The following is a 15,875-nucleotide window of genomic DNA, read 5'->3' as shown; positions in this document are numbered from 1 at the left end:
AAAGGTATTTATACCTCTTCTTCTGGTGCAGCAGCAGCCAAAATGGACTGTTTAATGAAACGGTGCATTTTGGCTCCATATGGAAGCAGCCTGAGGGAATTGGGTTGCACGCAGCCCTGACAGGCCTATTAACATCATTGTTGCCGAAATGATGGAAAAAGTCAATGTTTCAGCTTTATATGATGTCAGATGGAGGAAGAAGATGAATAGTCGGACTAGTTCAGAGATGAAGGGTCAGGTCAGTTGTGTGTGTGGAGCGTTTAGTGAAACCTAATTTTTTTTTCACTGCAACGAGTTTTTAACAAAGTGCTTGTTAAATTATTTTTATTAAATATGTGACTTGAGTGCTTGTTAAGTTGTACTATTTTCATGGTTAATAATTTAAGACCCAACTATACTTGCTCTTTTCTGAAAATTATATACACTCAAAATTGTCAGAAGACAAAAAAGTAAAAAGAATTAAGCAATCTCTTTCCTTTGAACAATGCTAAAAAAAAAATAAAAACTAAAAAAGAGAGAGAAGCTTGAATGATATGATACAAGAGATGAGCAATTATAAGGTAATCCAACAACATATAAATTGACAAATCTCATAAATGTGATTCTGTAATTCTAAATTTATGTGAAAAATTATAAACATAAAATTTTTTAAGTGTAATAATTACATTTATGTTGACTATTAACTCATAAATCCTCCTAAAGTAACTTATAATTATTGGAAGAAGAAATCAACTATATAAAAACTCTCAACTAAGCTTACCTACATCTAATCGATGAGCTCACCGTTATATTTTTATTGGCCCTACTGATTTTGAAGAAGATGATGATGAAAATGTTGATTTGTCAAACTCTTCTTTGTCCTCACTAAACGCTTTGCTGAGAATGTCCTGAAGTTCCATGTACCTACGTTTTTTTAGGCGTCGCTCCTCTGGGGTATCATGTTCCAGACGTGCAAGCAATGACAAATCATCAGCATCCATGATTTTGTTCAGTACTTCAGAACAACGAGGGAAAAACCGTTTCCCTAGTTCCACTGTCAAAACATATAACAACATTAGAGTTCCTTCTTTATTGGTCTTCTGTGATAGTGTTCGATTACAAATTCAACGACTTCAAGATTCACCTCCTCTCTAATGGAAAAGACACATCTGTTTGAAACAATTTTATGATATACTCTCTAAATTCCACTAAATATTATTACAATTTCATAATTTGCTTGAAATTAAAAAATCAAATAATAAATCAATCCGTTTACAAATGAAATAAAGTTTTGCTATTCATTTATATTCAAGGGAGAATTCTCACTGCAGGTTATTATGACTAAATATACATATATACTGTTAAAATATGTAAAGATTATAAATAATTATCAAATCAGGATAAAACAAAAATATTAAAAATTACCATTTTTGAAATAAGCATATCAGTAGCCGCACCCGATGCAGCTACATGTTATGCATGTGGCTCCATAAAGGCAGCACCACCATCCTAGCATCAGCGATGGGTAAGCCATCACTGGAAGTTTTATTTGGTCAAATTCTCTTTTTGATTTTCCTAATATTGACTATGGTTGGTTCGCAATTCAAAAGCGGCAAACTTTATCGCTATTCAGGAAGTATTTCCAATTTTAGTAATAGTTTTATAAAAATTTTAATCTGTATTGAGAACTTTCCTGATTTTCAACAGCCTTAATTGATGTAAGTTGTAAGACAAGGTTTACATACACGGTTGTAGCCAAATTTTGCTACAACCGTGTGTATATATGTCTATAGAATATATACACACATATTTATATATGGGATACGATCCAAGACGGGACAAATTCACAACAGTAAATCAATTTATGGAAGGCTAGGAATGATGACTTTGTCCAGTTGGGAATCATTTATTCCAATAAAAGGCAATAAAATTTATCTTTTTCCTTGTGAGGAGGCACAAATAATCTATGAGCTCAAAATCCTTTAACCTCTTATTTCTTGGTGAGTAGAGCTTCCAAGGCTAATGCATTTCTAAACGGTGAGATTCATATATTAGGAAGGATTTGGAAGGAAGATCTAGAATCAGGTTACAACCAGACCCATAATTTTAAAGATCCCAGATATAGCACCTTAGAACATCTTCCCCAGGATGTAGATATCCTAAATTTCAAATTCTAAGGAAGTAATATTATAAGTTCATGTTTATATTTCAAAAAAAATATATCATAAGTTCCAAACTATAACTTTCGTTAAATGGTTACTACATAAGATAAGTCTCTAACTGATGGTTAATATATATTTCCCTTTATAAAAAGTCATGAGTTTGAATTGATTGTACATTTTTGTGTGTTATCAATATAAAGTTATATTATAATAAATGTGTATATATTACCTAATTAACATATATATATATATATATTTCCACTAAAAAAAAAAAGATTGCAAACTAAACAGTCCAGACAATTAACCAAGGTATTGTTAGTTTGGATTTAACTTGTTAATATTGTTACTACTTATGATAACTACATAAAATAAGTCTCAAACAGATGGTTAATATATATTTCTTTTTATAAAAGGTTGTGAGTTTGAATTGATTGTGCATTTTCGTGTGTTATCAATATAAAGTTATATTATATAAATGTGTATATATTACCTAATTAACAAACATATATATTTCCACTAAAAAAAAAAAAGATTGCGAACTAAACAGTCCAAATAATTAAACCAAGTTATTGTTCGTTTAGATTTAACTTTTAAATATTGTTACTACTTATGACAGTCTAGCTACTTTTTGTTGTAGCATCACTTAAGGTAGAACAGGAAGATTTTTACTTAATCCAAGTTGAAACTTACAGTGTTTGTTTAAGCTAGTGCTTAACTGATAAAAAAATAGGATAAAAATGCTCACACGGCTCTGTTTGTTATAAGAAAACATTTTTAAAATTAACTTATATTTTATACATAAGAATACTTGAGTTGTTAACAATAAAAATAATAGGTGTAAAAATGAGAATGGAATCCAAAAGTTTTAGAATGTTATTTTCATTTTTTTCTTAAAAGAAATTCATTATTTGATTATTCCAGAAATACATATCTTGTTCATGCTTTCATGAATAACATGTGCATAAAAATATAGAAATCTAATAAATAAAAACTAAAAAGACATTATCATATATGAAGCAACACTTCATCAAGAGAATCGTTTAAGATAAACTATGGCAAATCTTGGTGAAGTAAAAACCAAAAAAGGGCTTACCAGTTCTAGAGAGTGCTCTGAGTCTATTCAGGTGCTCCTCTTGGATTCTGAAAGGTGCCTCATTCAAATCCATAGTGTTCTGCTCGCGGTTAGAGTTGATGCCATCAAATGTGAACTCAGAAGTTCCATTCACTTGGGCAATATCCATTGCAACTTTTGCTTCCATGGGGAAAAGAAGTTTTGCCAGCCCAACTGGAAAACAATAGCACATTAGTAGGCTAGTAGCATAATGACCATAAGATTTTTCTTGTAAAACAAAGTTTTAGTTGGATTCAGAAACCCTTAGGATTTTCTTATTTCATATCCAGATAATTCATATCCTTCTATATTCTAGTCTGGAATTTCACTAATCCACTTAGCTAACTATTAACTATTTGCTTCTGTCTAACTAACCATTGACAACTCTACTACAACAGCTTCAACTGCAACTCTAAACAGCTCTAAATGTATTACAGTTCCAATTGTATTAACTGTCTATAAATGCCACTAGCTGCCATCACTACCCTAAGGAACTCGTCACTCCATATCTCTGACTCCCTCCTCAAGAAGCCTTGTTAAGCCTGGACCGAAGCACTACCAATATGGCCCTTAACGAATGGCTTTGTTCTACATCTTCTGTCAAAAGCTCCATTTTTCCTTCAAGTAGGCAGTTTCTACTATTGTTTCTTCATCATGAACTACTTTTTGGTATATTCTTTGATGAACTTGGGATAAAGAAGACATCCTTATTTTCTACACTTGTGGCATGGTGTTAACCATCTCCAAACACCAACAACATGGTCCCTTTTGCTCTTTTGTCATAAATCGCCTTACTGGTCAATGTCTTGGGTTTTCTTGGTAGCCCGCTGTGAAGTGTGTACGGTGGTGGCACTCTTCTGTTGCCTGTCTTCATTTGTGTTCAGCACTGGATAAACTTTGGAACTCTCTTGGCAACAGGTTTCACATAGGAAACAGGTCAGGAGCAAGGTTTCATGGGACTCAATGCTAATCCAGCCAAGGCATAGGCATTCAGTAGACTATGATTGAAACATTCTTACCAGCATCTAGAACTTCTGATGTCAGTCCTGCCAGGAAAACTTCCAGCATATGGTTTGGTAAGCTGCAACTTATCAATTTATTGAATGCCTGTTGTTTATATACTTAAATGATGCTCCTCCTCGTCATTTTTGCTCCTCTGATTGTGAATTTCAAAATTTCCCCGACCTGGATTCATGCTGAATCTTGTCTTCCCTACCCAATTTACCAAACCCCAAACTTCTTCTCACAAACTCAACGAAGCTCGTTTCTCTCCTCACCTTTAGATGCAACAACAACTCGGCTCGGCAGTTGGGGCAGTGTAGATTCAATGGCACACCTTCCTCACCTGCTTCCTTCATCTTCTCAGGTTCCTGCCTCATAAGCTCAGCTCTGGTTGTCACTAGCGCCACACATTTCCTTCCTGCCACTTCAAAAACTGCAACCATCAGCCTCCACCATCTGCTAACCGCCTCTCCTTCCAGTAGGAATATTTGCCTCAGTCTCCCCCATTTTCTCTGTAATAACTAGAAATCTCCCCCTCTTATTCCTACCCAAAGTCACCTACAGCCTGTGATTCATCCCCTTCATGTTCCAGCCCCAAAGTTTACCTCCCTTGATCCTATAGCACTCCTGTAAAAACCCCAACAGTCATTCCACCTCGTCATCCCAGAATGATATCGATACTCTGAAGCCTCTTCCATCCTCACACAGCCTTAAGCCCTCTGATCTCCTCCCCTTGCCCACTGAATGTTTTATTTTCAATAACTAGAAACCTCTGATTTGTTACATCCATCATCTAAACACTGTGATGCTGGCTGCACACGACTGCCCAGCCTAGGTTCACAACGTACTCCTCTCGTTGTTCACCTCTATCGTTACTATCAAACAACTTTCTTCCATTTAGCAGTCTCTCCTTCAGACATAATTGGAAACATTGACAAAGATAAACCTTCAAGTTTGCTGATTTTATCATCATCTTATCTATCTTCTATAGATCATCAATGGCCTTTCTACTCTCTATTTTGGTGTTTCATTAATTCACTTGCTTAACTGCCTGGCTAACTCCTAGTTTTTGTAAACAACTAACTGTTTATAAGAATTTTATGCTAAGTAAAATATTATATTAGTTAAAATTCTAATAATATAATTATATCCTATAATTAAAGTCTAACTAAAATAAAAATAGTCACTCTATACATATCTTCTAAATATAAACATAAAAAATAATAAATAAAAATTAGAAATTTATTTTCTCTAAAAACTTTGTAGTATCAAAACCAAAGGAAGACTATTTTAGAGTTTTGAAAAAAAAACCCTAAAATAAGCAAAATAGGCCAAAGTTGGTACTTAAACTACCAAAGAAGCCAAACCCAACATCACCCAAACAGAGTCGCCGCTCAACCCCGGCTAGAACAGCCACAGTTTCTGCACGCATCCGCCATATGTGCTGCTGGCAGCAGAGGCGCAGGAGCCACACATGCCAGCTTCATCCCATTCGGCCCGAAAAACGGTGGAATACCGACAGAAAAGCCCGATTGAGACAAATCTGGTTCTTTTCCGCACAAAATCAGGCTTGATCGCAATTATCCAGCCTTTTTTTCACACGGCTGCACGCGTTCAGAAGATTTGTCGACCTATGCCCTCCGCCACTCTGATCCGGTCAATCCGCGTCTGGAGACCGGTCGACTGATCCTCTTGCACAGCACGCTGCTCCGGTCGCGCGTTGAGTCGCACTGCATTGACTAAACATAGCCCCTCCCTCGCACCAGTCTGCTTTTCCACGCACGGGACGTCTGGTGTGGCCATTCCGTGCACCAAACCACTCTGACTTGATCCATCCGTGCCTGAGCAGAGCTATCCACGTCCGAACCGATGCCATGCCGAGCCGAGCCAAATCTGATTCCGATTCTTTTGTCCTTTTTCTGGTTTTTTTTTTATCCATTTTGGTTCTTTGGTGCAGATAAGAAGTCTATTTTTCATTATTAAATATTTTTCCTTCTTATTTTTAGCATTCTAAGATGACATAAGCAAAAAAAGTAAATGTTACTAGTTTTGGTAACCTTTCATTACAAATTAATCTTGTAAAACTTGATGGAACTAATTATCTTACTTGGTTGAGATATTATTTATTGTTCATCACATCTAAAGGATTGCAGGGTTACATTACTGGTGAGATGAAGAAACCAAATATTGGTAGTTTAAAATATAATAGATGGGACTCTGAGAGTTCATTGGTAATATCATGACTCATAAATTCTATGCAACCCCATATTATTAGAACATATCTGTTGTTTAACACTGCCGAAAAAATATGAAATACAGCATCTCTTATATATTCACATATGGATAATGATACTTAGATTAATGAACTCCGGAATAAAGTTCATAGCACAAAATAAGAAGAGACGACTATTTCTCAATATTTTTCTGAACTGAATAGATTATGACAAGAATTAGATTACTATCAAGATTTTCAAGCAGAGTATCCTGTAAATGTAGTCAAATTTCAGAAATTGTTAAAAAAATAGCGAATATATAATTTTTTAACTAGTCTGAACACCGAATATGATCAAATACGGATCCAAGTGCTTGATAAGGATCCATTTCCTTCATTAAAACAAACTTATACTTATGTTAAACAAGAAGAGAGTAGAAAAAATACCATGTTTCACATTACACTTGTTGAGAAGGCTGAACTAGTGGCTCACTCTGATCAATCCAAAAATATATGGAAGAGGGACTATTGTGGCAAGTCAAGGGAAACTTGTTGAAAATTGCATGAAAGATCAATTAGAGGTCGGGGAGGAAGAAGAGGTGGAACCACAGGAACTCAAGCAAATTTTTTTGAAGTTAGAGAAACATCTGGTTCACCATCCGTTGGAGTCTTTTCCATAGAAAAAATTCAAAATTTAGAGTGACTTCTGAGTTAAGTTAACTCTCCATCAACTGTTGGCACATCAAATATGATAAAATCAGGTATTGCTCATCCTATTTCCACTGGATTATAGATTCTGCAGCTAACAAACACATGACAAACTCTTCTAAAGAATTCTTAACCTATTCTTCTTGAACTGAAGGAGATAATGTTCGTATAGCAGATGGGTCGTACACCCCGTGTCGAGAACAGATTCCATTAATTGTATTCCTACCATTACATTGTCTTCATTTTTACATGTGTCTAGTTTTTCTAATAATCTTTTATCTACAATATCATAACTAGATATCTCAATTGTAAAATTAAATTTTTTTCTGATCATTGCATCTTTCAATATTTTTAAACCGGAAAGATGATTGGCACTGGTAGACTGCAAAATGGCTTATGTGTCTTGAACAAACATCTGAATTTACTTGGAAATCAAGCAAGCATTGGGAATAAAGAAGTCAATATAGAGATACTACAATTGCACCGACAATTGGGACATCCTTTCTTTTTTGTTTTAAAAAAACTATATTCTAAATTATTTAAAAGAACTTTTATGAAGTGTTTGTTTGATAATGCATGCGAACTTGCTAAACATAAGAGATTCTCTTATCATTTAAGTAATAATAGAAGTACTAATCCTTTTATGACTATTCACTCTAATGTGTGGGAACCTACTCATAATACCTCTCTTTATGATCATAGATGATTTGTTACTTTTATTGACTGTTGTACTAGATTAACATGGATTTATCTGTTAAAAGCAAAAAGTGATTTATTTTCATGTTTTCAATCTTTTCACAAAATGATATGTACACAGTTTGGTGCTAAATTTAAGATTTTGCGAACTGACAATGGTATAAAATATATGGATAGTGAGTTTCGTGCCTACCTGAAGTCAAATGGGATAATTTATCAAACAACTTGTGCCTACACCAGTGAACAAAATGGGTGTTTACCGTAAAATACAAAACAGACAGATCGATCGAAAGATACAAAGTTAGATTGATGGTTTTACTCAGACCTATGAGATTAACTATTACGAGACATTTGTACCTGTTGCGAAGATGAATATAATTAGAATACTTTTGTCTTGCGCAGCTAACCTTAATTGGGATTTACAACAGTTTGATGTAAAAAATGCATTCCTCCATGGAGACTTAGAGAAAGAGATGTACATGAAAATTCCACCTGGATTTGAAAATAAGAGGATGCAAGGAAAAGTTTGCCAATTAAAAAGTCCTTATACGGATCGAAGCAGTCTCCAAGAGCATGGTTTGAACAGTTTAAAAGAGTTATGATCTCTTTTAAATATCAATAAAGCAATGTGGATCATACCTTATTTATAAAACATTATTAGAGTAAGGTCATTTTTCTTATTATTTATGTGGATAATATTGTGGTGATTGGAGATGACATAAATGAGATAGCTCGGTTGAAGGAACTTCTTATTCAAGAGTTTAAAATAAAAGATTTAGAAAAATTGCAATACTTCTTTAGCATTGAAATTGTCAAATCCAATAAAGAGATCTTCATTTCTCAAATAAAATATATCCTAAACTTACTAGAAGAGATTGGTATGATGGGTTGCAAGTCGGTAGAATCACCTATTGAGAGCAACCACAAATTGTAAGCAGGTAGTGGTACATCAATTGACTTGGGAAGATACCAGAGACTTGTTGGAAGACTCATTTATCTCTTACATACCAGACCTGATATAGTATTTACAGTTAGTCTTGTGAGCCAGTACATGCATGATCCTTATGAGACTCATTTACATGCTGTCTTCCGCATATTACAATACTTGAATTCTGTACTAGGAAAATGTCTACTCTTTTATAAGAGTGGTCACCTTAAAATAAAAATATTTATAAATGTCAATTAGGCTGGGTCCCTATATGATAGAAGATCAACCACAGTGCACACTTGTATGAGACAACTTAGTTACATGGAAAAATAAGAAACAAAGTGTGGTTGTCCGTTCCAGTGCTGAGACAGAATATAGAGCAATGGTTCAAAAAATATGTAAATTACTATAGTTGCAAAAGCTAATGAGGGAGTTAAAACTGCTTAAAGACAAAAAAATATCCCTATTTTATGACAATAAAGCAGCAATTAACATTGTCCATAATTCAATTTAACATGACAGAATAAAACACATTGAGATTGATCAACACTTCATAAAAGAGAATGTGGTTGATGGCTCTCTATGCTTATATCATATATCTGCTAACGACCAAGTGGCTGACATTTTCACTGAAGAACTATGCAACAAATCTCTTCAGAACCTAATTTGCAAATTAGGTATATATGATATCTTTGCGCCAACTTGAGGGCTAATGTTGATAAGGATTTCATATTAAGTAAAATACTATATTATTTAGAGTTCTAATAGTATAATTATATCTTATAATTAGAGTTCAACTAGAATAAAGATAACCACTCTATATATATCTTCTAAATGTAAATACAAGAAATAAGAAATCAAAATTAGAAGTTTATTTTCTCCAAAAACTTCACTAGCAATTGTCAGTTCTAACTATATTAACTGTCTTTCAACTGTCACTAGACTGTCATAATTGTTTTAACTGAATTCTTCTCTTTATATCACATGGACACGTCCTGAAAGAAAACACCAAGAACAACATACTACTAGGCATTCTTCAAATGAGAATGTGCCTTTTAATAACTGTCAGAATGATCAAATTCTTTACTATTCAGTAATAAAAAAAAGTTCAATTAATTATAAAAAATGATGCAAGAGAAAGTTTCTGATTTATTGAAATGTAAAGGCATATGTGGGAATTTCTGAATTTTAATACTACTATCAACTGTAACTAATGGCGTCCTAAAAAAACTGAAATTTCTCAAATCTCTCTTTTTTTCCTAACAGAAATCTCTTTTTGTTTTAACCGAACTATCTCCTTAATGGTACATATATTATGTCCTTCCTATCAATCTCTAGTAGAAAAATGAGTGCAATACTAGACAACAGAAAATGACTGAGAATGACAGCATGCCAATATGTAAGCAGTTTACTTTTCACCAGAAAAAGATATATATCTATGCAGGAAATCATATCTAAAGGAGTATTAAGCCAATGCATCAAAGAGTTGGAAATAAAAACTATAGAAAGGATCAAGTACATGGATATCAGTTGAGTTCTGTAAAGCTTAGCTCAGATTATTCATAGGTCAAGCAAAGCTTGAATAGAATAAATATAGAATTTTTTCGGAAAAAAATAGAACTTGACTTTATTTGCCAGGACGAAGATAGAAGTAGAAACATGGGATGATGTCTTTCAGCAAGGTTGGGCAGAATAAAGCCAGTGGTTGTGATACGGAATCTAGAATCAATTAACGTGATCACGAACTCCGCATATAATATCAACATTCATAATCATAAAACCGTCAACAAACCCTCCTTACTTGACCTATATTCAACAAGTGAATGTCAACCAAGATAATTGAAATAATTTGAATTAATTAAAAACGCCACAAGTATTAACTTGATAAGTTAGAAATCAATTCATAAGAAAATTGACAAAACACCACAAAAATTTACCTTAATCAAATAAACCAACTCTTACTCAACAAGAAAGTTGACGAAACCTAACTAATTGAAAACTAAAACTTCATAATTTTATTATTCTCAAACTTGAATCATTACAACTGTGAATTGAAGATCTACTTATAGAGTAGACTGTGTATTATAAGAAAATAAATCTCTTAAATTAATGATAGAAATTATAAAAAAAATTAAATTTTATTTTAAATGAGAAAATAATGAAAATTAAGAAAACTTTTACTAAAATAGGTTAGATAGGATATTCTCTTTTTAAATGAAAATATTTTTATTAATTGTGAAGGAATTAAGGGAAGTAAATATGATTAATTAAGGCTGTCTATTAAAGGAGGTAAGAGGTCACTCATATTTTTTCTAAATCGTGGGATTTACTTCTTTAAGGAATGAGATTTGATTTTTTCTTCCTTAAATATATGATATGGTTTAGGAAGAAATCTTCCCTCTTGGCTGATTCTCTCTTTAAAGAAATTATTTTCCCTTTTCTTGCTTACATCATCTCCTCCCTCTTAAAAAACGATTCGTCATCGAATCAGACACTTCTTATGTTGGAGTTTCACTAATTCTTTTTTTTTTTTTTTGAGAAAATATCATCGGTTAGAACGTTGTATAAGATCATTGTGAAAATCTACAAGCAATAGTTAGTAAAAAAAATAACACTCGCTCACATGTTTCACTCGAACTCCTTCCTTGAAGTTGAATGTCAGAATTGAATTTTTTTGAATCAAGATAATCAAAATTTTGTATATGATACTTTAAGAAAAAAGCTAGGGAAAGAAAGTGGCGAAACAATTCAAATACACGAATGAAAATAGTGCGTGTTTTATGTATGATGCTAATTAATTATGGTGCAATTACCTACTTAGAAATGTAGCGAAACAAAAGTACAAGAAAACATAGAGTGCAAGAAGGATAATATGGATATGGTTTTTTTATGTATATGAGTGGATGCAAAGTATAATTTTTTTTACTATGAAAAGTAACAAATATGCGAAGATAAAATATACAGTATAATAATATTTTTTCGAATCTAAGCTCTGATACCAAATGATACGGAACCTATGATCAACTAACGTGATCAAGAACTCCATATATAATATCAGTATTCAGAATGGTAAAACCCTCAACAAACTCTCCTTACTTGACGTACATTCAACACGTGAATGTCAACCAAGAAAATTGGAATAGTTTGAATTGATTAAAAACGCCACAAGTATGAACTTGATAAGTTAGAAATTAATTCACAAGAAAATTGATAAAACGCCACAAGTACTTACTTTGATAAGTTAAATTAATTTCCAGTCAACAACAAAGTTAACGAAACTTAAGTAGTTAAAAACTAAAACTTCATAATGTTATTATTTTCAAACTTAAATTATTACAATTGTGAATTGAAAACCTATTTATAAAATAAGGTATGTGCATTACAAGAAAATAAATCTCTTAAATTAATGATAGAAATTATAAAAAAATTAAATCTCATCTTAAATGAGAAAATAATGAAAATTAAGAAAATTTTGATCAGAATAGATTAAATAGGATATTTTCTTTTTAAATAAGAATATTTTGATTAATTGTGGAGGAATTAGATAAAGTAAATATGATTAATTAAGGATGACCATTAAATGAGGTAAGAAGTCACTCATATCTTTCCTAAACCGTGGGATTTACTTCTTTAAAGAATGAAATTTGATTTTCTCTTTCTTTAAAATATTATGTGGTTTAGGAGAAAATCTTCCCTTTTGACTGATTCTCCCTTTAAAAAAATTTTTTTCCCTTTTCTTGCTCACATCAAATTGAGTAGTGTTTCTTTGGCAAAGATACTAACTTTATTTATTTGAGATGACTACTTACCAGTTCTTTTTCATTTCCATTTTGAATTGTCCCAAGACAGGAGATAAGAAGTAACCCCTTTCAACCATCATAAATAAAATATAGCATTAAAATCATCGTGCAAGACCAAGGGAAATGAAACAAACCAGAAAGGGAAGTGGAATTTAAATAATTCTAGATTACTAACTTCTATTAGTTGTATTCTATGATTTAGCGAAGGATCAAATAGAGCAAACACATGCATATGGAGGAAAAACAAGGGGAAATTTTGAAGTTCGTAGAAGAATTACCTCTGTTTTCAAGGTACAACAGTTTCATCCTGAAATCATCACCAGCTTTTGCAAGAGAGAGAGAAGCTTCTCCAAGTAGTGGATCTCGCCTTTCTGCCTGCTCCAATATTTCTACACATAACCGATCCTTGGGTGCAGCCTTTCCTTCCTCTGTAGTGTTATAATAATCAGCTGCTTTAGTGAGCCATTTTGATATTTGGAGTGCTTTCCTCCCATCTGGGGTAAGATCTGATGGTCGAGCGCCTTTTGTTAAAAGCGATACTATGAGTTTGGGCTCTTTCCGCATTGCAGCAATATGTAGCACAGTATAGCCTCTTGAATTTCTATGGTTAACATCTGCAAGCCCAAGGTCAAGGAGCTCTATTGTTGTCTTTGCATCACAATATGCTACAGCATAGTGGAGAGCATGTGCATCATCCAGATTGGTGCGTGCCTCCTTCAGAAGCATCCTAACTAATTCAACATCATCTGAATCCAAAGCACGGTGTATTCGCTTCACATGTTTATCTGGAAAACTCCTACCTTCAGGGCCTTGTGTGTCGCATTCTGCTCGTAAATCCATGATTTGTTTTACAATGCTCAGGGGCAACGATTTATCAAGGGTGACTGCATCTACATCAGATTTGACAATAATATCCATACACCTGCCGAGCAATCTGTCACACACTTTACCACATATATTTGCAACAGAAAGAATCACTAAAATATTGTCCGTCTCAACTTTATCAATAATGTCCAGTAAGTGCCGCTGCATGAAACACAATCACCAACAGAACATTTGATCAAACAATCAAAAAGTAACTGTGTGTGATGCATGAGGTGGAAGCCTACATAAACCCGTATGTTTTTACCTATTACCAAAATAAGTGTACTACGTTAAACGTTCAGACAACTTGGTTAGAACTTTGGAAATTCTTGTCATCACCATGTAAAAAGATCGTGAGAGCAAAAAGTAAATACAATAATTTTGAACACTAACAAATTCAGTAGACCAGGCCAAAACTTGATCAAGATTAGCCTGTTGCAACAGATTTTGGAAGAAAGTGGGCAAAAATTCAAATGTTTTCTATCCCCAGCTACGAAGCGTTCGCCTCACGTATCTGGTGTCACTTTGAGATTGTTCCATGTGTGCAATTACATTACCATATTAATACATCAGTTAACTAGAAACAAAAGCAACTTTCTGGGTGCTTTTATAGATACATACAGATAACAGCAGTACTCAATTATTTTTTCGTGGAAAGACAGTCCATGATATTGCAACATAAAGATAAAGCAAATTAAAAGATTTTAGAAACAGGAAAAGTATTCTTTACCTGATAAAGGGCCACTAATTCCGAAATCTGGAAGGTAAAAGCCACGTAGAGCACCTCCACCAGGAAATCCACTGCCGGCCTGCAGCCGACGTGCGAGCACTCTTCGTCCACGCAAACACAAACTCCCTTTGGTAACGGCCTAACCTTGCCACTGTACAGATAAGCTAAAACGGCAACAAGCGCGTCGAAACCGACATCATAGTCTCCAGCAAGTTCCTTGAGGCGGAACTTGGCGGTTCTCTCCTTGAACGCAGAGCCGGAGAAGATGGCTTTGAAGAAGGGACTCCTCGAGGAAAGAATGCAACGGTGCACGGGGATCTCACGGCCGGAGCCGAGCATCAGCCTCGCGTCACTGAAGAAGTCAAAGTCAGAAGAGTCAAAGATTGTCAGCAGGTTACCAGAGAGCAGCTGCAGACCCGAGATCTCCGGAGTCGTTAGAGGCTCTAATGGATGCGAAAGCGTGTCTGTGTTAGTTGCCACGCAACAAGTACTGCTGTTGTTGCTGATGTCGTTGGAATCTGAGGTTCCTGTTCTATAATCCATGAGAGGATTAAGAGGAGAAATGAAGATAGCTACGCAGAAAATACGGATTTAGGGAAATTTTTGAAGCAGAGGAAATTATTCGGATACAAAAGGCAGTGATACGGTAAGCGAAAAGCACAGTTACATAATCACAAAAACTAAAGAGCTAGAGCGAAGGAGGAAGAAATCAAAAACCATTGACTCGATACCTGCAGTTTACGAGTAAATAAAAAACGAGAGGTTCAAAGCGAAAATGAAAGGCAAACAGCTGTCAGTACTTGAAAAACAGAAGAAATGTAAAGAAGAAAGGAAACGTGAAGAAGAAGGTCGGGACTCGTGAAATAAGGAAGGCTGAAACCGCCATGGATGATCAGAGAACTGAAACAGAAAGTCAGATGAAAGAGAGAAGAAGAAAGAGAATGAAGTCACTCATAAGAAGACGTCAAATTGGCATTCAATTTTTATACTATTAACCAGGATTTGCTACTTGTGCTTCTTTCTTTTCCATCCTGACTTCTCCTTATGATTGCGGGATTTCGTCCGTACATCACGACCTATCCCCTTCACCTCTATCCACTGACCCACTGGCTTATAAGGAATTCTTCTAAAGTAACAGCCACTTGTCTTTTAACGTCAGGAGGAGATGTGGGCCATCTCTCCATCGGACGGTCCACGGCTGATGGACTATTTATGCACTGCATCTTCAATCACCAGATTAGGACGGTTCTCGCTGAAAAAGAAAAAGAAAGTAAAACTTGCTAGATATACCAAAGTTATTGGTTTCATCATATGTTGTCCAACTACATTATGACACGTGGGCGTTCATATCTTTCACAACGTCTGCATTTGGGTCGAAGCTTGTAACTTTGGCTGAACCTCCTCCCAGGTCATTTTCCTTCTTTCTTCAATTTGGCAACTGTTTTTTGTTTAATAGATTGTAATTCGACAACTAGTTTATATGGATGAATCTGAATATTTTATAAAACTAATCTTATATTTATTCTTTATAGAATTTGTTTACTTATGCAGTGAAATTTTTTAATTTTTGTTTTGAAATAAAATTTTCCTATCACAATATTGTGATTCATTAAACAATATTTCCTTTTCACAAAATTAAAGGAGTTGTAAGTTTGTGAGGTAATCCATCCATTTCAACTAGAT

At 34.2% G+C, this 15,875-nt stretch overlaps 1 protein-coding gene across 1 annotated transcript; it reads right to left on the bottom strand.

Moving 5' to 3' along the window:
* Nucleotides 1-546: 546 nt before the first annotated feature.
* Nucleotides 547-15,398, bottom strand: LOC110813837 (BTB/POZ domain and ankyrin repeat-containing protein NPR1). Its single transcript, XM_022041103.2, has 4 exons — nucleotides 14,193-15,398; nucleotides 12,877-13,624; nucleotides 3,235-3,426; nucleotides 547-1,033 (listed from the first exon to the last, which is right to left on the bottom strand). Exons 1-4 carry the CDS (start codon nucleotides 14,733-14,735, stop codon nucleotides 786-788), a joined length of 1,731 nt encoding a protein of 576 aa, XP_021896795.2. The 5' UTR covers nucleotides 14,736-15,398; the 3' UTR covers nucleotides 547-785.
* Between the last annotated feature and the right edge of the window lie 477 nt (nucleotides 15,399-15,875).

This window comes from Carica papaya, chromosome 7 (genome assembly GCF_054855325.1).
Source record: "Carica papaya isolate Zhongbai chromosome 7, ASM5485532v1, whole genome shotgun sequence".
NCBI lineage: Eukaryota > Viridiplantae > Streptophyta > Magnoliopsida > Brassicales > Caricaceae > Carica > Carica papaya.
Note: the sequence above shows the minus strand (reverse complement) of the source record. Positions and strands in the feature narration are given on the sequence as shown.